The sequence below is a fragment of the Eleutherodactylus coqui genome, chromosome 1 (genome assembly GCF_035609145.1).
Source record: "Eleutherodactylus coqui strain aEleCoq1 chromosome 1, aEleCoq1.hap1, whole genome shotgun sequence".
Classification (NCBI taxonomy): domain Eukaryota; kingdom Metazoa; phylum Chordata; class Amphibia; order Anura; family Eleutherodactylidae; genus Eleutherodactylus; species Eleutherodactylus coqui.
The window spans coordinates 93,229,444-93,253,798 of record NC_089837.1 but is presented as its reverse complement, the minus strand read 5'-3'; the positions used below and the strand labels follow the sequence as shown (position 1 = coordinate 93,253,798).

Here is a 24,355-nt window from a genome sequence, read left to right as displayed (position 1 = left end):
GGACAAAGTCTCACCTATCATCCAGCTCCACTCTCTTCATGCTGTGAAGATGCAGCACAGCCAAGATGATTGCCACCAGGAAAATAACTGCGCAGCAAACGCCAACGCTGATATAGAAGACACGGGTGGAGGTTGTAGGGGCTACATTTACAGGATCAACTGAAAGAAGTGAGAACAGGCAAGAGTCAGGAAGAAAGTAGGATAGCAACCCAGCCACCATACTAACTATGTCCCGCATACTAGGAAGCCACAGTCCCTCCTTACAGACACAACTGCCCTACAATTATTGGGAACATTATGGCAGGTGATATTTTTATTTTTTATACAGAATTGGACAGAATCTGGAAAAAAAAAAGCAAACCTATGCTTGAGGCATACGGGGCTACGCTCAGACCCACAGACTCAAAGAGCGATTCCCATCTCAAACTTGTGCAGCACATCCACAGAGCTTCGTTACGCAGTTTTCAAAACGGCCATAGAAGTCAATAGGAGTTGTGCAGATTGTGTAGCACAACAAGCTACAGTGTTTCTGCAACTTCTGAGTGATGGAAACAGTGCAGCTCCTATTGACTTCTATGGGAGTTATGAAAAGTGTAGCCCAGCTACACATGGCCGTTTCTGTAACCAAGACATTCTGACCACCTTGTAAACAACGATATTCCCATCTTGGCCATGCTTGAACAGGATGGAAGGACCATGTAGAGGTGCTGTATTACAGACTGCTACAGTTTGGAAGATGTATGGGTGTTATAATGCAGTGTTTTACAGGAGTCGTAAATGTCATTTCAAAACTGCACCCTTCTGCTCCGTTGGCCACTTATGTATTTACAAAGTTACACGGCAGAAAGTCGTTGTGGATGATACTTACAGTGATTTCTTGAATTGTTTCTGTCTGGAGAGATTGGGGGTTTCACTTCTGGCTCAATTTCTGTGGGGGGGGGGAAAAAAAAAAAAAAAGTAGTCATGTGTCACATGTAGCAGCGAACAGCCACCCGTATCTGAACAAGCAGTGACATGATACACCCCAACACTTCAACCTCTGGCTCTCTAGATTATGCATCATGCTGGGAGTTGTAGTTCTGCACTGACGTAGTGCATGCTCTGTGTTCCAAGATTACCTTAGGAAACTACTATTTATGCCTGGGCATCCCAACTGAAGAGAAAGGGGCAAATGGAAGAATGTGTGCATGCATGCAGAACTGGGCTCAAGGCCCAATGTCCACGAACGAATTTGATTTGCGAAATCCGGGCATGGCACCTGCTAGTGAAATCCGCAAATCAAGCCAGCCATAGGGAAGCATTAGGCGTCCGCACAAACCTACGAATTTGTTTTTATTTGATGCGCGGATAATAAATGGCAGCATGCTCCATTTTACAGTGGATCACGTGCGGATGTGCTCCATTCATCTCTATGGGGGCTTATGATCCGCAGTGCATCCGCAAATACATTTGCGGATTTGAAGGTTAAAATCAATTAGGGAGGCGGGGAAAAGCCTGGGAGGTGGGGGTTGCGGATTAGCATACCTTTCCGCAAAAAAAAAATCCGCAAACTCCTGCAAGCAATTAAAAAAAAAAAAAAAAATCAATTTGATGACTAGCAGTGCATCCTCTATAGAAATCAGCATGAAAGATCATCGCATGCCGTGGACATGAAAGTGGGAAATTCCCTAAAAGTGGGAAATTAAAAAACAGCAGCACTGTGTGTGGTTGTAGCGATCATCAAATCCTCACAAAAAAAAAAAAAAAAAAAGAGCACAGGTAAATGTACTTCACCACCCTGAACGGTCTGGTGTCACTCTGCTTTTAGGGGTGCCAACTAGAAAGGTCTTATCAAAGTAGGAGACACAAGTTGCCGTTTCATCTTGTGAGTAGACAGTAAGTCTGTAAATGGGGTTTTTCCAGCCCTATCCACAAGCCAAGAGTCCTTGTATCCCACCAATCCGCTATTCATGGCCCATCCTGTGTAAAGACTACTTCTTAAGAGCTGGAAAAATCCCTTTAACATTTAGGATTAATCATTATAGATCAGGGCACACTTACTTCTGTAGCACATTTTCCTCCGTTTGAAGTTAAGGACTGTGATGTTTTTGGCGGAGCTGATGGTTATGTTGAGCTGCATGACAAGCATGATCTCCGTTTCCATTTTTCCCGAGCAGAAAAGATCCACTCTGAAGACTGTCAAAGAAAACAGATGCAAAGACTGTTAATGCCCACACTGACGGGTGTAAGATGTAACCCGGGCACACACACTGCCAGTGTACAAGGGACTAGAAACTATAAACACAACCCTGGCAGCGCCCGTGGGGCACACAGGTCAAGTCACTTCTAAACACAACAAGCTACTAACATCACATCAGCTGCCAAAAGCAATGCTGCAACTTGTGGTGGTTTTAAAGCATAACTGAAAGATTTCTGTAAAGAGGCGCCCCCTGTTGGTAACACTTGTCAGATCCTATTAAAGCGGAGCTGAAGAAACCTGACAGTACATTGGCGTTACGTGCAGAGAACGGCGGTGGGTAACAAAGCCCTGCAGTAAATTCAGCAGGCTTAGGGTGCCTTCACACTCGCGATCGTGATATCGCCGCATTCTTTTTAAACGCAATTGTCAATGGGACTTTCTAACGTTAAAAACGAATCGCACTAAAATCACAAAGCACATTTATGTGCGATGCGTTTTTAACATTAGAAAGTGCTATTGACATTTCCGTTTAAAAAAACGCAGTGATATCACGATCGCAAGTGTGAAGGCACCCTAATGCATCCTGTGAGCAGCCAGCAGAGGGAGCTGTTGAGACAGTTGTGCAGCTCATGCACACAATTCCCATATATACACGGGAGATCTGCAAATCAAGCCGCCCATGGGGATGCATTAGCGTCCGCAGGACAGTGAAAAGCATGCGGATGTGATTTTTTTGATGCAATACACTTTGTGATTAAACCACATGACTTTGAAACAACAAGGTGGATATTGCCTCCTGGATGCTCAAAACTACAATAGGGCAATGCACATTGCCAGATGGATCTCCTTGGTAGACCCGAACACAAACCTCCAATCATTCCGCATGGAAAGATTTCCTAAACACAGAGGACCACTATCTCCTTTGGTCTAGCCAAAAAATACAAACCCATAAGTTAATAAGCCCAGCCACTCATGCGACGATCAAGATAGTAAGAGAATTACGTCAAACTGGAACAGGGTCTGATAAACTTGCCCCCTTCACTCCAGCCTCCCCAATACCCTTCATTATGGAGAAGAAATCTTTACCAGTATCCCACATCTGGAATAGAATCTTTATGACAATTCATGACATCCTAAAAGGCTCCCAAATCACCAAACTAGAACAAAATGAACCCCATAACCCTTGCTATAAATCCAACTTCTTAGAAGCCTTGAATCTATATAAATCTCTCTCAAGATTCTTTGGTCTACACCATAATAAATTAAGGGACCCATTATGGTTTGAATCCTACTTATCACTCCCGAATAACTGCAAAAAATTAATCTCTAAGCTTCACAAGGCGGTGCTCTTAGACTCCGCACCGCGCAAACCGTGGCTCCTGAGAGAATAGAGAAAGGAATTAAACTTTACAAAATCCTGAGCAACTCCCATGGTTTCTCAAAATGTATCTGGATTCAAGAAAGCTCATTCAAGCTTCTAACAAGATGTTATAAAACACCCCATCAACTATTTAAATTACGCTCAGCTTCACCTGATTGCTGCTGGGGATGCGACCTCCAGGGTGGCACCATCTCTCATATTTGGTGGAACGACCCAGGAATTGACCCTTATTGGAAGCAAATCTCCCAAATCAATAAAATTTGTTTACCCTCATTTAATTTGACGCCAGAAGAAGTATTATTGTGGCTCCCATCCCAAAATTTTACCCCAAAGAAAGACGACTTGCCAACAATCTTACTAACTGTAACCAAATTACTCATCCCCTTAACGTGGCGAAACAAGGAACCCCCCTCTCTAACTCAATGGGAAAACAAAATACAGCAAATTTTCCGCTTTGAGGAGCTCATAAGCTGGGAGAGCGGTACCAGAGCGAAGTTCTTGAACACATGGTCACCATGGATTGAATTTAAGAAACAAGCAGATGGCTATACAACACCATCAGGACCACCTAACATAGGTACTTTAGAAACATACCCATCACTAATAATAAATCTCCAGACTAGAAACCCTTCTATAAATCAGCCTAGATGACAAACGTCTTCCCCTGCCCCCCATCCTGCGATTTGCTGGCCGCGAACGGACAATCGCAACGATTCTCCGATCGTGGACAGGGGAAAAGCGCTCTCCATAGCAATGCTATGGAGAGCTTTTACTGCGCTCCCCACGGCTATGCACCAGCCGCAGGGAACACAATGAAAACCCGCCCATGGACGGGCAGCCTTAAAGGGGTTGTCCCGCGAAAGCAAGTGGGGGTATACACTTCTGTATGGCCATATTAATGCACTTTGTAATGTACATCGTGCATTAAATATGAGCCATACAGAAGTTATTCACTTACCTGCTCCGTTGCTAGCGTCCCTGTCTCCATGGTGCCGTCTAATCGCCCGATTAGACGCGCTTGCGCAGTCCGGTCTTCTCCCTGGTGAATGGGGCCGCTCGTGCCGGAGAGCTGCTCCTCGTAGCTCCGCCCCGTCATGTGTGCCGATTCCAGCCAATCAGGAGGCTGGAATCGGCAATGGAACGCACAGAGCCCACGGTGCACCATGGGAGAAGACCTGCGGTCCACCGTGGGTGAAGATCCCGGCGGCCATCTTAGCAAGGTAAGGAAGAAGTCGCCGCAGCGCGGGGATTCGAGCAAGTACTATCCGTGTTTTGTTTTTTTGTAACACACGCATCGGGTTTGTCTCGCGCCGAACGGGGGTTCTATTGAATTAAAAAAAAACCCGTTTCGGCGCGGGACAACCCCTTTAAGGTTACAGCCTGGTTTAGACACGATTATTGCTCAAATGTGTCTTTTGAAAGATAATTGTGTGCCTTTACAGCGCAAGGTGATCTCTCAAACGTTGAGTAATCACTTTGCGCTCCGAGCGGAGGATGCAGAAGACAAGCAGGGCTGCTTGTTTTCTGTATCCAGCTGTTCTCTGCTCGGAGCACCTGGCTGTTATACAGCAGAGCGCTCCGAGCAGGGTATGAAGGACGCAGCTGGACCGCTCTGTCCTTCATACCCCACCTGTCTTCGGGGAGCAGGATACTGCTGAAACAATAGTATCAGCTGTATCCCCCGCTGTGAATCCCCGATAACTGATCTTTCAGCATGCTGAAGGAGAATGATCAGCAATTCCTTAACGAAAACTGCACAATGTCAGTGTAGTTAGAAATGATGATTATCGCTCAAAAGATGGCTTTGAGCGAGAATCATTGTGTCTAAATCAGCCTTAAGATCATTAATCCTTGCGATAGTTGCAAAGTAGATTACGAGCAGAGTCAAACTTGAAAAGTGTTAATGCTGTTGTGAATTGTAATTGACTGTTTATGTGAGACCTACGTGTCTCAATCACAAGGTTTCATAATTTTCATTTCACGCTTGAGTCATATGCATAGATATTCATTGTACATTGCAGATTTGTTTGTCTGCAACATACTTTAAACCTTTGCAATTACATTTTGGTTTCAAGGGCTCTTTCTGCCATTATACAATGGCGCCGTCTGCTGGCTAGAGCCAGTACTGCGGTATGTGACATGCTGGAGAGGCCCCCCAAACAACAGAGCGTCCAGTAATATACAGTATGAATACCCTGCCGGACGTCTTACAACATCGGTGCTGTACAGCCTTCAATCAAAATGTCTTTAGACGTTCAGACAGTGGATTGGAAAGGGTTAATAAAAATAAATTGTTTTAACCCCTTCCCGCTCCAGGACGTACCGGTACGTCCTGGGGACAGCGCGAGATCACATATGATCCCGCGCTATCCCGCAGCGGGAGCCGGCTGTCAGTCACAGCCGGCGTCCCGCTGCAATAGCGGGGGGACATCGGAGATGCGCCCCCCGCTGTTAACCCCTTCCTTGCCGCGATCTAAGTAGATCGCGGCAGAGAAAGTTCACAGAGGGAGCGTGCGCTCCCTCTGTGTCTCCGGCCGTCTCTCGCGAGGTCATCGCGAGAGCCCGGCCTGTCACCATGGCAACAGGACGCCAGACACTGGCATCCTGTATTGCCTATGCTCGCTGTATAAGCGATAAGGCATGGCAGAGCAGTAGCTCTGCCATGCCTTATGACAGCGATCATCGGTACAGTGTTATAAGTCCCTCAGAGGGACTCAAATAGTGTAAAAAAAAAAAAGAAAACTGTACAAAAAAAAAAAAGGAACCCCCCCCCCCCTTTTTTAATGCTTTTTCTAATATTAGCATAAAAAAGGTTAAAAAAAAAAATTAAAACCCCACATATCGGGTATTGACACGTCCGTAACGACATGTACAAATAGTTGAACACTCTTTTATTTTGTACGGCAAAAAGCATAAAAAACCCCCTAAAAAACAGGCAAAATGCTAATTTTTAGCATTTTGCCTCACCAAAAAATGCAATAAAAGTGATCAAAAAAGCCGTACATTCCCCAAAATGGTACCAATAAAAACTACAGCTCGTCTCGCAAAAATAAGCCCTCATAGAGCTCCGTACATAGAAAAATAAAAAAGTTACAGGACTTTGAATGCAGCTATAGAGAAAAAAAAAAAAAAAAAAGATTTCCCCAAAAAAAGGGTTTTTATTGCAGAAAAGTGTAAAAACCTGAAAAAAAATATAAGAATTTTGGTATTGTTGCAACCGTACCGACCCGCAGAAAAAATTTAGTGTGTCATGATTAACGCTGTAAAAAAAAAAAAAAAAAAAAAATCTGTCAGAATTGATGCGTTTTCTCTCCCTGTTATAAAAAAAAAAAATAAAAAAGTTTTACAATATAGTCTATGTACCCAAAAGTGGCACCGATAAAAACTACAGCTCGCCACGCAAAAAACAAGCCCTTATACGGCCGCGTCGACGGAAAAATAAAAAAGTTATGGCTTTTGAAAAATAGGCCATGACGAGCGGGTCGGATCCGGCAGCGAGAATTCTCGCCGCGCGATCCGACCCCAGAGCCTGCAGGGACGAGCGCGTACTCACCCGCGCCTGGCGGCCCCGGCTCTTTGATGTGCCGGCTGCCGTGCAGCCGGCGCATGCGCAGACCGGAGCCGGCGGCCAGGTGAGTGCGTGCCCCGCAGAAAATTAGAACATGCCGCGGTTTGTTTGCCGCGCGAGATTTCGCGCGGCCAAACCGCGGCCGTCTGCATAGGAGTGCGTATTGTAATGCACTCCTATGCAGACTTTCAGCGGCGGAAATCCCGCGGCGGGATTTCCGCTCGTCTGCAGGCGGCCTTAGGGGTAAAAAAATCATGATTTTGCTGCACATACAAGCTTGTGAAAAAAAAAAAAAAAATTCGCACATTGGTTCAATGATTTAAAAAAAACAAACAAAAAAAAAAAAAACAGACCATGAATTGCCCTCAAATTTACATGTTGCAATTTTTTGTTCTTGCACTAAAATTTTTAAAATAATGGATTCTTTTCATGTGAGATTTCTGAGCATCTCGCAGCACACAGAAATCCCACGTGAAACTCACCGTGTAAGTACAGCTTTTAATACACCTTGTTTTATTGAGATAGAACCCTTATGGTAGACTCCCAATGTAATTTCATTGTGTATGCATACATAATACACGGTGAATGGAGTCCATGAAAATACATTCATTTTCATTGACCCACTTAACCCCTTGAGTGGCACGGCCGGAAATTTTCCGGGATGAGCTCCACTGCCCATAGCGATATAGCCCGGAAGATTTCCGGGCTATGTATCACCATGGGAGCTGCAGAGCACAATGCCACAAGCTGTGACATTGTGCTCTGCCTGCACAGACCCACACAGAGCAGTGCAAGGGCTTTGAAAAACCAGCAGAAGATATTGCCGATCTGCCGGCAATCTCCTGCTTCTAAGTCTCCTGCTTTGTTTATAGGTTGCCATAGAGACCATAGCCGATTGTCTCTGTGGCAGGGAGAGCTAGTGCTTGGCTGTCAGAGGACAGCTAGGTACTAGCTCTTACAGCAGAGATCAGAGAAAAACTCCAATCTCTGCTGTGTTAACGCTTTACATGCTGCAGTCTATGTGACTGCAGCATGTAAAGGGCTGTCACTGCAGCATGTAAAGGGCTGTCACCATCGGACCCCCGGAAAGTGATCAGGGGGTCCTGATTCCTGATGGGTTCCTGTGGAAGTCCCCTAAAGGGACAAAAAAAAAAAAAAGTAAAAAAATTATAAAAAAATAAATAAATAAAAACACTTGTCTCCCTTTACTTGGTAAAAAAAAAATCAAAAATCAAATCACACATGTGGTATCCGTCAGCGTCGTAATGACCCAGAGAAGGAAGTTAATGCATTATTTAACCCCTTAATGGCATGGCCCCTTTTTTCTTTCCCCCCCCCCCCCCATTTCTTTTTTTCCTCCCTCCTGTTTAAAAAAAATCACAACTTGTCCCGCAAAAAAACAAGCCCTTATATGGCCGTGTCAATGGAAAAATGAAAAAGTTATGGCTCTTGAGACGCAACTGCAAAATTAGTTGAAATTCAATGATTAGACCATTTTAAAAAACCTGCCCTGGTGGGTCTGACAGGGTGGTAGGAAACCCGCTACGCAAGGGGTTAAACTAGCATTCTCGTATTGTCTACAATATGAGTGTTAAAAAATAAATTAAAAAAAACACAACATGTTCTATTTTACCGCATATATTCGCTGTATTCACAAGGAGAAGTGTGGTAACCGTGCAAGAAACTCTGATTGGTATTACGCTGGTAAGCAGGGGATTTTATAGGCAAGTGTAATGCATTTTCGCATCACCGCACATGTAAGACTACATACGACAGCGTTATACACGCAGCGTTTTACGCATACGATCGTCTGGGCCGACCCTTAAACTCAAAGGTTTCACAAAACATTTTCCAGAAGAGTAAAATACTCATCCCAGCATTTTTAGGAGTATATTTAACCAAGAAGTACACCACCTACAGCTATAGCAGTTAGCAGCACAACCGCATACATGTAGTTAAAAACAAGCTATTTGTGCGAGGAAACATTCCTATACCGGCCAACAATACTTCCTGCATGAATAGAGGACTAACAGCCCTTTTACACGGGATGACAGTTGGGTCAACGACTGCGCAATCGCTGATGTCATCACTAAGGTCGTTAGCGCTTGTGTAGAGCGTTACACAGAAAGACTACACCGCTGGATCGCGGGCTTCCTGCTCAGCGCTCCATGTCCTAAGGGAAGCGCTGAGAGGGAAGCGTTTACAAGGAATGAGAAGCCTGCAATCCAGCAGTAGTTTTTAAGCTGACTGAAAGTCAGCTTAAACTGTAGATTAAAAGGGAGCGGTTCTTGTGAATTTACACTGAATGATTATTGCCCAGATTCATTTGTTTGATCGAATTTTGAGTGACAATTGTCATGTTTAAATGCAGTTCTAGGATGCCTTTGTATGGCACTGTATTACAGAGAGAGACTGGATAGATAGAGCCCTATTATATAAATATATGTAATATCAATATACATATATTTACAGGATCACTACAAATGATCTGTGCCATGTGAAAACACTCATAACGTTCAAATAAATTCATCATGTCAGATCATTTTTATGTGTTTCTGTTGAGTAATTCCAAAGAACCCACAATGCGCTTTCCCAAACAAAATAAATACGAGTTAATGGCAGGCAAGTCGGATTGGAAAGGGTTAATGTATCACAATGGGTTGTATTAAGCACAACATGTGCGGTCTGTATGCGCCTATAAAACAATAGCATGAGTGTGCTGAAAGTATTTTAATACATTCGGTATATTTAACTATTACATTGTAATGCAACAACTCCTTCTCGCCATTAGGTGGTGCTGCTGCGCAGTATAAGTGCTGGAGGCATGTGGATGTGATTAGGAGCCAGAATCTCCAGAGCTATTGTCAAATAATTGTTATATTATTTCTATGTCTATCTAATGTTGGTGATGCGGAGCAGGAATGATGCATGAGAAAGCCAATTACCTGACAAGGAGCGAGGCACGTCCCCTTGCAATGAAATATTGGTCTGTGGCATGTCCATAGCCAAAGGATTGTCCACATGGAATCCCAGTTTGTACTCAACCTGAAAAAGAAATCACAACAAATAATAAAAATCAAACTTTAGTATGGAAAAAGCCTGCCAAAGTGTCCACCCCCACGGGGTATTATAGACTATTATCAAGTCATCTCTGGTCACTGGAGTTCTACTGTGCCCAGTTTTATTAGAACAGAACTCCATTACCCCAAGAACAAACTTAAGAACATTATGCCATCGGCCACTGTAGGCAGGTTCTAAAATCAGATGTTAAGATGTCGGCACAGATGATGTTCAAACCCGCCAATATTAAGGGACCAGGTGACCCTCTAATGTGTATTGGGGCAACTAGCCACTGGAAACAGATGCCGAGGAGGAATAGAAGGATTGGACATGTTGGATTTCATTATGCCCGATCCTTTGATCTCAGGGGAGATAAGCAATAGTGACAATTGTCTGTCAGAGACTTAAGGACCTTTTACACTGAACAATAATTGTTTAAATAACTGCTGAATCGCACGAAAATACAAATAATTGTTGAGTGTAAACATGGCCAAACGACTGAATTGGGGAAAATGGTAGAAAGAAAAATGACCCCAGCGCTCGCTGGAGAAAAATTCCAATATGTATGGAAATAACTAGTTTATTTTGCAACGCGTTTCAGCCAATGCACGTGGCTGCAAAATAAACTAGTTATTTCCATACATATTGGAATTTTTCTCCAGCGAGCGCTGGGGTCATTTTTCTTTCTACCATTTTCCGGAATTTATTGGGTCTCCTCCTTGGGGCACTCAAGGAACCCTGCAGCTCTCCCAATCTGTGGATGTGGAGGAAGAATTTTCATCAAAAATTTTAAGGCAATTTTGGACCGAGAGGTGCTGGCAGGACCTGTCTTGGTATAAGACCCTGCGCAGTACCGGGTAAGTCCTCATTTAATATCTTATATCTCACTATATATGACCGCAGGAGCGCTACGCTGACCTCTGTATATTTCAAACGACTGAATTACCATTTGTTTGCTTATGGTCAGACATTCATTTTGTGCTGGTGTAAAAAGCACCATTCATCACTTGCCAGTCATTCCATGTAAAAGGGGATCACAGAGCATTCCCAGATTACTCTGACAGACTAATGGTGGTCTTAACGAGCTATGGTGAAAAAAAAAAAAAAATGTAAAAAACAAAATTATCAGTGTGTGTAAATGGACTTCGTTTGAAGTCAAACGAAGCATTAACTTGATTGCTCACTCAAATGATTGATTGCTTTGTGCAGAAGGACCATCAGCGCCCTCTCCCTATTCAGAACACAATAGGCCAAGCTGAGCACACACCTGTATGTATGGGGGTATTACGGGGGGATTGGTGGACTAATTATTGATTAAACCATCTGCTGACAACTTTCTAAGGTGTACGGACAGTTTAATACAAGTGTGTATTAGAGAAGGTTGGGCCGATGCGCATTCGGGGCGAGTCTACACATAGCAGCCAAGGCCAAAAACTGCAGCAATGTGCAGATTTACAGCAGATGACCGCATGGCTTTGAAGGTAAAAAAACTATATCAGCAATTTGGAAAAAAACTAAAACATAGATCTGTGCTTACATTTTGAGATGGTTTTCAGCTATGGGAACAAAGCTGTCTGCTTCCTGCATGGCAGGCAGCTTATCAGTCTGTCGTCTGGGACCCCGCTGATCTACTATTGATGACCTATTCTAAATAAAGCTGATCAATAGTCCAAACTAGCCAATCCATTTAATACAAGCAACATTAGAAAATGACATTGGACAAAAAAAGGACAAGTTGACCTTCAGAATTGTCACCAATGGATTTCAGTCAGCAGATAATGTACTGTGAATCTGCGGCGGCAGCCAATGACAGAGCTCAGCAATGATCACTGAACTGTCATTGGCTGCAGCGGCAGGTTCATGGGACTTTCCCAGCTCCCTCCCTCTAATGGAGCAGTTTTTAGAGAAAACCTCTCGAACAACCCTTGGGAACAAAGGAGGAACATGGTGAATTGGCGCCATAACACAAGTTACCAAACGTACCTTAGACTTAGAATGCCAGCTGAAGTGGAGGCTGCTGGTCTCGGTGGGGATGATGAGGTTAAACGAGAGGGCACGGTGATTTATGATATCGTTTCGGATGTAGTAAAGCTCTGCATCCAGTCCTAAACAATGCAAGAAGGAGCAGAGATTCAGCATTCATAGATCAAAACCGGCTTAAATAGTGGGCCCAAAGATGAGCCTCCAGTAATCGGCATATTACAGTCCTCTTACTGCTCTATACCCTCGTCTCTAAACCAACATATATCTGGGCAGATCAAATCATACAGGAAAAGTGGCTCATCGGCAAAAACTGATGCCAGGCCCATACCCCACTGTCCCACAGGACTAGTTGTGCCCAGGCATGGGAAACATCCACATACAATATACGGTAAGTGACAGAACATTCGCTGTTTAACGCCTTAGGCCGGGCCCACACCAGCTGCATACATAACGCAGTGTTTTACCGCTGTGTATGACCGGGTGTATCATGCATGCTGCCATCACAGTCTTCATAGTTTAATTTTTCTTTTCATTCCACAATGTCACTTAGCGACGCTGTGTAGACGCCGCATATACATAATGCAATTATGTATGTACAGCATTTAGTACACACCCATAGAGAATAGGACCCTCTCGCACGTAATACAAAGTAAAATACAACATGCTGCCTTCTTTACTCGCGTATTACACCCAATAGAAAAAAAACACTAGTGTGAGTGTAACAGTGAAAAATCAGTGTATTTGAATTGCTGCGATATACCATGTGTACAGCTTGTGCGTAAAACGCAATTCAAGTACGCTCGTGTGAGTCCGGCCTTACAAAAAGGCTGCTCCAGGTAAAAAAAAAAAAGAAAAACACACACACACACACAAACACCCCAACAACATGATAGCCAAATCCAGCCCACAATTAAAAAGCCTTATAATGTACACTTCTAATAATATATATATTTTTTTTTATCCCCAGATATTCCAGAACTAGTGTTAGAATAGCACCACCTGCTGCTTAGATTCTGTACCCTCCTCAGTAATTGTTACTAGGTGGTCACACATGCTCAGTCTGCTCTCACTGGGTATGTGGAAGGATCCCCTTTGTGTGGCGATCAGCCAGTTCCGATGCTAGACAGCCTTCTGATGTTAGGAGAGATGCTGAGCACGTGGAATAGCAGCAACACCCTCTCGTCCTCTTAGCACTTGCTCATCTGCTCTTCCAACATCACAGAAGACACAGCAACGTCAGAAGTGGCCAGCTGACTACACCAGAGATCCCTTCACATATCCAGTGGGGCAGAGAGAGAAGCACTTACTGAGGAGGGTACAGAGTAGAGACCGCAGGGGGTGCTACTCTATCATTAGTCCCGAAATGTCTGGGGACACCTTTTGATTTAAAGAAGGGTAAATGCAAAGATTAAAAAAAAGCCAAGAATCATGGGCTGGATGTAATTAGATACAATATTCTCCATGGGACAACCACTTTCACAGACTCATTAAACAAGCGGACAAGCAAGATGTATGAAGACAGAGCAAATAATGCCACGTTCTCATCTGCCTCACATGCCCTGGCGTTTTTTGCGTGTAGCATAGCACTGCGATTTTTCTAAACGATGGACCACAGAGGGGTCTGAAGGACCCATCACAAGGTCAATGGTATTTGTTCGCTGTCACCGATGTCAGTCATATTGTGTTTTTTAACTGAAACTGATGCAGATACCAGAGCAGGAGACAAGTGCACAAAGCATAGCATACACGTATGTTGTATGCGGTATATATAATGCCTACACTGCATCACAGCATTACTTCAACAAGTGCAAAAATGTTCGCTTTTGCAAACATGCTGTAAGAGACATAAAATGCAACTTTCTATATAGGCTACACAAAGTCTACCAACAAGTTGTAGTGACAACACCGTACACACTGCTGTACAATGCCCAATACATAACGGCCTCCACGTAGGACTACCATATACTCATGGTGGAGATCAGTATTATACAGGATATACCAGTGTTATATGGAGGAGTATGGAACAGGATGACGGTCATACACTATTCTACAAAAAGTAATGGGACACCTGAACAAGCAGCAAAAGTAGCATTTATTTACTTAAGTTAATATTTAATGAGGCCTCTTTTGGTCCCAATTACATCAGATACTCTCCTTAATATACTTTCTACATCCGATACACTTTAGCTGGTATTTCCCTGCATTCATCCCGCAAACGTCTGGCAACTTCTCTCAAAGAAGATGCATCGCCTTGTCTACAATGCTGCAAGGAGCATCATCATTGGACAGTTGAGCTATGGAAGAAGATTCTATAAAAGTGCTAAATCACTTTACTCCATCTTCACATCAGACGGCGGTACCTGGGGAATGACATTTACCTGAGTGAGTTGTGCCAACAGTTAAGTACAGAGGAGGTTCCATTATGGTCTGGGGATGTGTTACATGACATGGTCCCATTGGTTGTAGTGACAAGAACCCTGAACACGGAGGTATACTCTGACACTCTAGACAATAGTGTGCTGATAAGAATGCAACAATACTCTGGGAATGGTCAGCAATACTTCCAACAAGACAATGTGCCTTGTCACAAATCGAACCCTGTTTTGCATTGGTTTGAGGATGTGAATGTTCCACGATTGGACCAACTAGCACAGAGTCCGACCTGAACCTACTGAGCATCCTCAGGATGAACTGGAACATTAGATCAAGAAATATGAACAGTGTCCCTATTTCTTTGAGGGAACTCGCCAGGCACCCAAATAAATGGAGGGAAATACCAGCTGAAGTGTATCAGACGTTAGTAGAAAGTATAGCATGGAGAGCATCCAATGTCATAAGGGCCAAAGGAGCCCCACTAAGTATTAATGTAAATAAATACTACTTCAATGAATTATGTAAACACTACTTTTGATTTTTAGGCCTTAAAGGGGTTGTCCCGCGGCAGCAAGTGGGTCTATACACTTCTGTATGGCCATATTAATGCACTTTGTAATGTACATTGTGCATTAATTATGAGCCATACAGAAGTTATAAAAAGTTTTATACTTACCTGCTCCGTTGCTGGCGTCCTCGTTCCCATGGAGCCGACTAATTTTCGGCCTCCGATGGCCAAATTAGCCGCGCTTGCGCAGTCCGGGTCTTCTGCAGTCTTCTATGGGGCCGCTCGTGCAGAATGCCGGCTCCGTGTAGCTCCGCCCCATCACGTGCCGATTCCAGCCAATCAGGAGGCTGGAATCGGCAATGGACCGCACAGAAGCCCTGCGGTCCACGGAGACAGAGGATCCCGGCGGCCATCTTCAGCAGGTGAGTATGAAGACGCCGGACCGCCGGGATTCAGGTAAGCGCTGTGCGGGTTGTTTTTTTAACCCCTGCATCGGGGTTGTCTCGCGCCGAACGAGGGGGGGGGGGGGGGTTAAACAAAAAAAAAAACCCGTTTCGGCGCGGGACAACCCCTTTAAGGCCCATTTAGACAAACCGATTATCGCTGAATAGACATCTTTTGAGCAATAATCGTTGTGTGCATTTACACGGCAAGATGATCGCTCAAAAAGAAAAAAAACACTCAAACGGTAGTTTGAGTGAGTTCTGAGCATTCATTTTGCATTAGTGTGTAAATGAAGGCTCACACTGTATGCAGAAGACAAGCGCTATCTTCTGCATACAGCTGTTGTCTTCTCAGAGCGCTCAGCTGGTCTACAGCTGAGTGCTCCGAGCGGGGTATGCAGAACACAGCTGGAGCGCTGTCTTCTGCGGGATACCAGCTGAAACCATAGTATCAGCAGCATCCCGCTGAGAATGCAGCGCACAGTCCTGATAAGACTTATTGTTGTCATTCAGCTTGCTGAAAGACAACAATGAGCGAATCGTTAATGAAAACTGCACGATGGCCACGCGTTTAGACCTAACGATTCTCACTCAAAAGACGGCTTTGAGAGAATTTTGAGCAAGAGTCTTTGGGTCTAAATGGGCCTTAACTCACACGGCTGCATGTGTAAAATGCTGCAGCGGGTGTCCTGCAGCGTTTAACCAATCTGTGTGATGCCAGGTCTGCCGGCAGAGACCGCGTAGGGCAGTGAATGTACTGTACATCACGGTGTATATCACGCACACGGTCATGCATAGTGTGACACTTTTTTTTTTTAAATAGCGGGGTTACGTATAAACCCCCCCCCCCCCCCAACTCCCATAATGTATTGTGTATGGACAGCGCTGCATAGCTGCTCCTACAAAGTAGAGGGCTCACGCTGCGGGATATGCAGAGAAATAGAGCATGCTGCAATTTATTTCTGGCACATATCCACACTTAGTGTTTATACGCTAATGTCAATAGATCAATGAAAGTCCATTTACTTTCATCGACTCCATTCACCGTGTGTCAGGCGGTCGTAATAAGCCCCAAAATCGCGGTCGTGTGAATGAGCCCTTTACTCAGGTGCCCAATTACTTTTTGTAGGACAGTGTATACCGATCAGTAAGGCCGGCTCACACAAGCTTATCTTGCAGCATGCAGACTGCGAGAGATACATGCACCAAACGCAATGCCATCGCGTATGGACAGCGGGCTGCCCATCGCCATGTACCATGTTGTATGCACCGTAATACGCTCCAGGCCAGAATATACTGTGATTTTTTGCCAGCACAAAATACCCAATTCGATGGAGAAGCAACATGGCCGCCTATGTGATATTGGTACAGTGTATTACACGAGCAAAACCAGCTCGCATACACGCAATTACCATCCGCTCGTGTAAGACAGCCCTAGGGATGTGAATGCACAATATGATTCAATATGACAGCCTTTAAATAATAAAACCGGTTTTATTTCTATTTCGGGTAGGAGTGCTTATATATGTTCAGTCTGTCGCGCCTTCCTAATATATCACTACACGGCGACATAAAAATGTCTCAAAATTACTGCAAAACACGTATACAAAGGGAGAGCCCGTAAGACGATTAGTGACTGCTCCGAGTATAAATCAAGATTCTGCACTCCCCACGCCAAGATACTGTGAAGGCTGAGGTCATCCTTCCAGCGCCGCACCTTCCCACACTTGGCATATTAATGAGAGATGGAAAACTGATTAGTATCCAGCTCTCCCTCCTCTTCCTCGCTCCGTTTCTTTAGGACTATTCAGCTGCGGCACAAAGCCTTGGACTGACTGAAGACGTTTAAGAAAAAAATAGTAAAAATCATTTTTATGCATTTTGTTGAGTAATTCCAAGGAAACCAAAAAGGGCTCTCCTGCCAATATAAATAAGAGTTGGGGAGTGTGCAGGGAAGTTGGATTGGAAAGGGTTAATACACGAGCTTTCAAACAGGCCTTTGCAACAAAACCAGTGATGCAAGTTGAAACAGGATATGCATGCAGTTTGGGGGCTCTTGCGCCTCATCAGTGTGAGCCTGGGGAAGGTGGAGGGACACAGCACCAAGGTATGGGGAATCCTATAGGCCATGCAATGCTCCATGGGAAAAAGTTATGCAAATATGTGATGAAATAATGCCTCCATAGCACCACCTACTGGAAGTTACCTGTCATAGCACCACCTACTGGAAGTTACCTGAGTTAATATCAGACCTTTTAATATAATCTTTGTGAAAGGGGGCAATGAACACAACCCCAGAGCTGTGGAGGTGAAAGGTTTCCTCTCCCCAAAGAAATCCCAGATATTCAGCAAAGCACCTCAAATAAAAGGCTTGACCTGGCAGGGCGCCCGACGGCCATTAAATCAAGCTTTTATCGGCTCATGTTAGTTACACAACAGAGACATGAGCCCGGGGGAAACTGTTAATATGATTTCACTAGGTGACAAGCCATATTAACCACCACATAATCTGCAGCAACGACTGCCTGCTGCGGCCCGTATCCGCAGACACAGCTTATAATCTAATGAGCAGTTATTGCATCCCTGACCAATAATGGAGACTGCAACTATTATTGTGATAAGAAGCTGTCAAACACATCTGATGCCACTTATCTAGTGAGCTGGAAAGGTTATTCGGCCATGTGAGACATCCACATACATCACACTAGAATTAGCAGATCCTATCATATAGACCGGGTACAACAGATGTCTGAAGCGTCCGGGCAATGATATCAGACAGGCTTCACCACCAACATTCTGGAAATGGAAAGTCACATGCACACATAACCTTGAAGAGTAAGGCCGAATGCGCACGGCCGGGTCGGATCCCGCAGCGGAATCAGACCCTGTTCTCGGCCTGTATGGATTCCTCTTACTGCGGATGTGCTGGCCATCGCGCATGTGCAGTACAGATGTGACCGCGCCATTGTTAGGCAATGACACAGATCCTGCGCTCTTTCCGCAATGATGATTGCAGAAGGGCCACGGGACGGACGGCTTCCATTAACTTCAATGGAAGCAGTCCACATGGATTCCGGCTCAAAATAGAGCATTCTGCGATTTTCCCTCTGCAACTCACGAGCGTGGAAGCCAGCTTTTACATTGCATGCTATGGGCAGTATTTTCTGTGGAATCCGGAGGCGATTACCCGCTCTATATTCCGCAATGCAAATCCACCCGTGTGCATTGGCCTTAACAGAACGTTTTTTGAAATTTGAGTTTTTGTCTTTAAAATTTTAAATACAATTTTGTATACTTAAATTAGACGATTTCTTGAACTTCCGTGAACAGGGCATCTGCCAGCGGCTGCAGATAAGGCGGTGGGGTTACGGTCTATAGCGCCTGTGTATGGAGGAGTTGTCCTGTCAGCCCAATAATTCCAGAAACAGATTTTGGGAGGCAGTCTCCATCATAGATGTCTCAAACAGCGGATGGGACAGCTACTTCACAGACAAGACACGAAACTGCACTCCACCGCAATTGACATTGTGGAAAAGTCACGGTTCTGCATTATCGCTAGGCGATGACCCTGGGAAAAGCAGGGGTTTGAAAAAAAAAAGAAAGAAAAATCGATACCACGCACGTCCACCGGTGAGCTGTCCGGACTGTACGCAGCAGAGAAAATGGCAGGTACGTGGGGTGACCGGCTGGGCGCAGGATCCTGCATTCGGAATCCAGCCCGTTAGTGTGCAGCCGGACGAACTGACCCCACATCCCTGGTTACAATACAATCTACTCCAACTGCCATCAGTCAATCAGCAACTTCTTACATGTAACCCCCTATTTGTTCCATTCCCCACAGTAAAGCTGGGCATATACATTAGTGTAGGGTTAAAGGGCTATATTGGAGACTGGGCAAAACATCCACTTATTGACATTATTCTGAACACCAGCTAAACCACCAAACTGAACTCCCACACAGTTTTTAACTGACCTGCGTCCCCGCTGCTTTCCCGCAAGCTTCAGATAACCACATGGTTACTTAAAATGGCAACTGGGGAGTGCAAAACCTACATCTCCCACAATGCCCCACTGCCAGGTACTGAGGGGTGCGCATTCATGATCGTACAAACAGAATGTGAAGGCACTGAGCGTGCCCGACCAGGGGGAGCCATACAGGTTGTAGCCACAGGACACCACCGGGAGAGCAATATCGCTGCCTTACAAAATTACATCTTATCGCCTAGAACTTTCACTTTGAAATGTTGTAATACCCCTTTATAGTACTGGATGAATGGGAATCGGGACCCCTGTATATGAGCTGATCAGCAGGTCCAATGTCACTACAGCGGGCCAAACCTCATCCTCAGTGGCCAGTGGGAGCGCCGGCTCCACTCCCGCTGAAATCAAAGGGAGCGCCCTGGTCATAGGAGCAGCAGGAAGTTTAAGACACCCCGGCGAACCTCCATCCATCAACTACTGATGACCTATCCGGAGGATGGATCATCCGTTCAAAAAGTCCGTAATCCCTTTTTAGTCAAAGTGGATGGTTTCAACCAAAATGATCGGGTGAAAGTTATCGCTTTGTTTTTGGAGTTTGCTTTTTGTTTTGTTTTTTTCCTCCCAAAAATATAGCATGCTCCAGGTTTGGGGTTCACTCCGGTGTGTTCCCCACAGCAGGGTCTCTCAAGTCCAGCCAGCACTTCTCTCCAACAGGTCATGATTTCAGGATATCCTATAGAGAGGCTGGTCATTCCTAAAACAGACAATAATGACATCACTCAGGCAATCCCAAGGAAATCCTGCAAACATGACCTGCTGGAGGTACTTGAGGGGTTTCGAAAAACAAACAAAAAACAAAACAAAACACACAATATAAAAATAAATATATAAAATACACACACACACACACACACACACACACACACTAAGCTAATTACTATAGCAGGAGAACAAAACATCAGCTATCTTGGTAGAAGTGATACGTTCCATTCTTGTGCTATTCTAGGACGGACGTCAAGGAAGACATGGAAACAAATACTACACCGAGTGCTTTTCATTATGGAACCGACTAAACAAATTAGACTGAAACAAGGGAAGAACGTGTTGAATGGATTAAGCTGGAATCGGTTTCCTGAATTAGCCTGAATGAGATTGATTTCATTGCAGGAAGTGGGGCTTTTCATATGTGCAGCACCAGGAGGGCAACTACATTCCTCATCAGCGCACGCCGCTTCCAACCTTCCTGCAGCGCTTCCATGGGCCGCAGCGGCTCTGTTATTCTAGATTTATAGTGCTGGAACAATGGGGATTACAGGCCGGTCCTGGGAAAGGACTGTTTGGATTAGCAGAGGTCAGCGAGGAATGAACTGTTAATAGTCTGACCTCTGCACGGTCCTCCGCTTCGTCCTCGGCTCATACTGGGAACATGATAAGACATCGAGTCCGATGAGGGCTGGAGGGACTTGTCTATGTATCCACACCTGAGCTATATCCGATGGTCACGGATGGAGCTCTGCGCATTTCAAAAAGGAACAAAACTAAACGAAAGACTTCATTTTTTTCCCATTCTATTGCTTAGCAATAACAAATGAAAAACTGCACATACATTTTCATGGCACACAAGCGAATAGGCCTTGTCAGAGGAATGAAGAGTCAAGGAGTGCGTTATCTCCTTGTGTGGACCACCCCTGTAGGCTCGGTTCACACCTCTCAGGCTCCATCATAAATAATGGAAAACATAGCACAGCACACAGTGTTATTTTGGTCAGTAAAATCAGGGACTCCTCGATGGAAAGATGGGTCTATCAGGTGACAGATATGACCTTCCATTATTTTACAAGTTTTCCATTGCAAGTTTTTTTTAAAAGGAGGTATGAACTGAACTTTAAATGGGTTTCCCACAAAATTAAATGCGTTTTTTCCAGGACCACTGATGACCAATCCTCAGGATAGGCCAATATTAGTTTAATCAGTGGAGGTCCGCTGCTCGGTCTCCCTGCTGGTAAGCTGATCCCCAGGTCCACCGTCAGGTGTGGACAGCGCCGGAAGCAGGTAACACTGTGAACATAGCAGCAGCCCAGTGTGGCACTACACAGCTCCCATTGTAATGCCAAACCGAACCACCGCGATACAGACAGCGCTATCAGCTTCCAGCACCATCCACGTCGACATCAGCTTCCTGGCAGGGATCTCAAATGGCAGATCCCCGACAATCAACTATTGTTAGTCTATTCTACGGATAAATCCTCAATAGTAAAAAATAAAAAACAGAGAACAGATTTAGGTCATCCCTGACCCCCACCAATCCAGTGAAGAATGGTCCAGTGCATCCAGGAATGAACATAGTAGTGGTCACACATTTGAACAACCACTCCCAGCATAATGAAAGGAGCTGCAGGACACTACCGCCGCCGGCCTTGAGACCACATCTCACACTGATCCCTTGATAGAAAAAGCGTCCAGAAATTCCGCCATTGTTTTTAGGTTTTGTTTTTACCGCATCCGCCATTTGGCAACACCACTACGATAATTTATCTAGATCAGCGCAATTACTGCGATGCCAGGTTTATATAGACTTTTTTAATCTGCAGTCTTATTCGAAGATCATTTTTATTTTTCAGGGAACGGAGCTACTCGCTGTCTTGTTTTTTGACGGAAGAGTAGTAGTATTTATGGATACTATTTTGAGTTGCATGTGACTTTTGGGATTGCTTTTTAGCATGCTCTATTGGGAGGCAAACTAAAGAAAATTAACAATTCTGCCATTACCTTTGAAAATTATTTTCGCGCCGTTCACCAAGATGTGATCCTTCGATCACTAGGGTAGTACACTGCATTACTAATACAGTGCATTTCTACTAAGCCTAAGACAGTATTAAGGGCCACGGACACGGGACGATTATCGCTCCAAAAGAATGAAAATGTGAGATAATCGTCCCATGAAAATGCAAAAAGAAGATAGTTTACTATTCATTCACTGCTCGTTATTGCTGACTTTCAGGCAACATAAAAACCATCACTGGATTGCGGGCGTCTTGTGGCGTGTGAACGCTCCCCACTTTATATAGAAGGTGAAGCCCACGATCCAGCAGTGAAGTCTAAACGCTCTGCACACATGCTAATGACGTCAGCGCTCATGCAGTCCTTTAGACAACTGTTGTCCCACCTAAATGAGACTTTAGACTCAGTAGGAGGTGGGATTTAATTGGCTGAGTTACATGGTAAACATTGAGGGCTTTGTCAGGCTGCTGGGGGAAGCATATTATCAATTTCTGCGACACTTCAGCCCAAACAACCAATCAGGTTGAATCAGCCAACCCAAGCAACCAATCAGGTTGAATCAGCCAACCCAAGCAACCAATCAGGTTGAATCAGCCAACCCAAACAGGTTGCTGGAATTGTGAATCGGAACCAATCTGGTTGCTGGAATTGCTGAATAGGGCAGAAGTGTTGCAGAAATTGATAATATGCCCGGGGAAACCCACTGGTAACTTGTGATTGCATTGCAGGGTGCCGATGGGTGACAGAAAGAGCTTCCGCCCCCTGTCTTCTGCTGCAGGTGCTATGGATTGTGGCAAGTAAGTGGTTCAACTGCAAGGATCTGAGGAATCTCATCTTCTGGCAGTTAGAGCAGGATTCTGGCTGTCAGTAGTCAGCTAAGCCACCACCCTAAAAAGACGTGCAGATTTAAAGCCCATTAGTGAGGTCAGTATAAGGTGAATTGGCCATCACCAAGGCTAGCTTCACACGTGTGGAATCCATGCAGAGGATCCGTGGCAAAACGTGGGCATTTTAAAGCACAAGAATATGAATTGCATATTCTGCGAGCAGTGAGGGGGGGGATTGCAGCATGCTCCATTTTGATGCTGATTTAGTGCGAATCGCCTCCATTGAAGTCAATGTAGGCTGTCTGACCGGCAGCCCATACATCATCAATATTGCGTATGGGCCGCGGGTACCTGCATCATCGCTTGGCGACATGCAGGAAATAGTCAAGAAAAAAAAATAAATAAAAAAAATTAATGCTACCGCGGTCATACGCAATACGGAGGATTCAGGTACACAGGGTCACCAGCCGGAATAGGCTGCGAGTTTCTGCATGCGGAATCCGGCCTAAGAGGTTAATGTCATGGGATGCTGGCTTCAGCTTTCTTTACAAATTTTTCACGCCTGTGGGAGATTAATATTTTGATTTTCCTTTTCCAATAGGCGTTGCTAGAACAAAGGAATTCTTATTTAGTGTTGGTCAGATCTGGGACTAACCCTGTGATAGGGTAACCTACAATTTGACCCCTAACAATCCAAATCATCAATGGAATTCTTAGCTCACTTAATGAGATTTACCAGTAAACACAACATTATGTAAAGTGTCTAACGCCTCACTAATAATCCCCCAGTGCAGAACAGAAGAGCTCGGTGCGGCTGACGTCAAGCATCTGATTGCCTTATTTAGCCATACTGTGGGAGTCATGTGCGCTGGAAGAACAGAAGAAAACCATCATCCACACGGAGACGGATAACACACGGGTGATCCTCCAGACGAGTTATATCAGGTCAGGAATACCAGACAAGCCAAAACACCCGCATGCAGGAGCCGGGGAGCTCTGATCCAGCAGTGCAGGGAAAAGTGTATGCCACAACACGCAAAACTACAGATCCGCTCGCCGTCATGAGAAGGCGCCACTCCTCCCTCCTCGCTGGAGAAGATAACCAAGGCAGACAGCAACACTCCGACTGGCACAGCAGCACCTTGTCCTACCCCTACAAGTGATGGCACAATTGGTGCACCAATTGTTACGGCTGCAGCGGGCAAGTACAGTGGCAAAGACAACTATGTAATGGTGGCATCGGTTTCTTAAGAGGCTCTGGTATTACTGGA

At 44.8% G+C, this 24,355-nt stretch overlaps 1 protein-coding gene across 3 annotated transcripts in view; it reads right to left on the bottom strand.

Annotated features, from left to right (window-relative positions):
* RYK (receptor like tyrosine kinase) overlaps positions 1–24,355 on the bottom strand; it is a 126,433-nt gene that overhangs the window by 66,918 nt on the left and 35,160 nt on the right. For all 3 annotated transcript variants that reach the window (XM_066598098.1, XM_066598100.1, XM_066598101.1), the window contains exons 2-6: positions 12,172–12,293; positions 10,074–10,173; positions 2,041–2,175; positions 869–928; positions 15–159 (exon numbers count right to left, since the gene is read on the bottom strand). In XM_066598098.1, the coding sequence (XP_066454195.1) occupies positions 15–159; positions 869–928; positions 2,041–2,175; positions 10,074–10,173; positions 12,172–12,293 (562 nt within the window). The remainder of the gene's footprint in view (positions 1–14; positions 160–868; positions 929–2,040; positions 2,176–10,073; positions 10,174–12,171; positions 12,294–24,355) is intronic.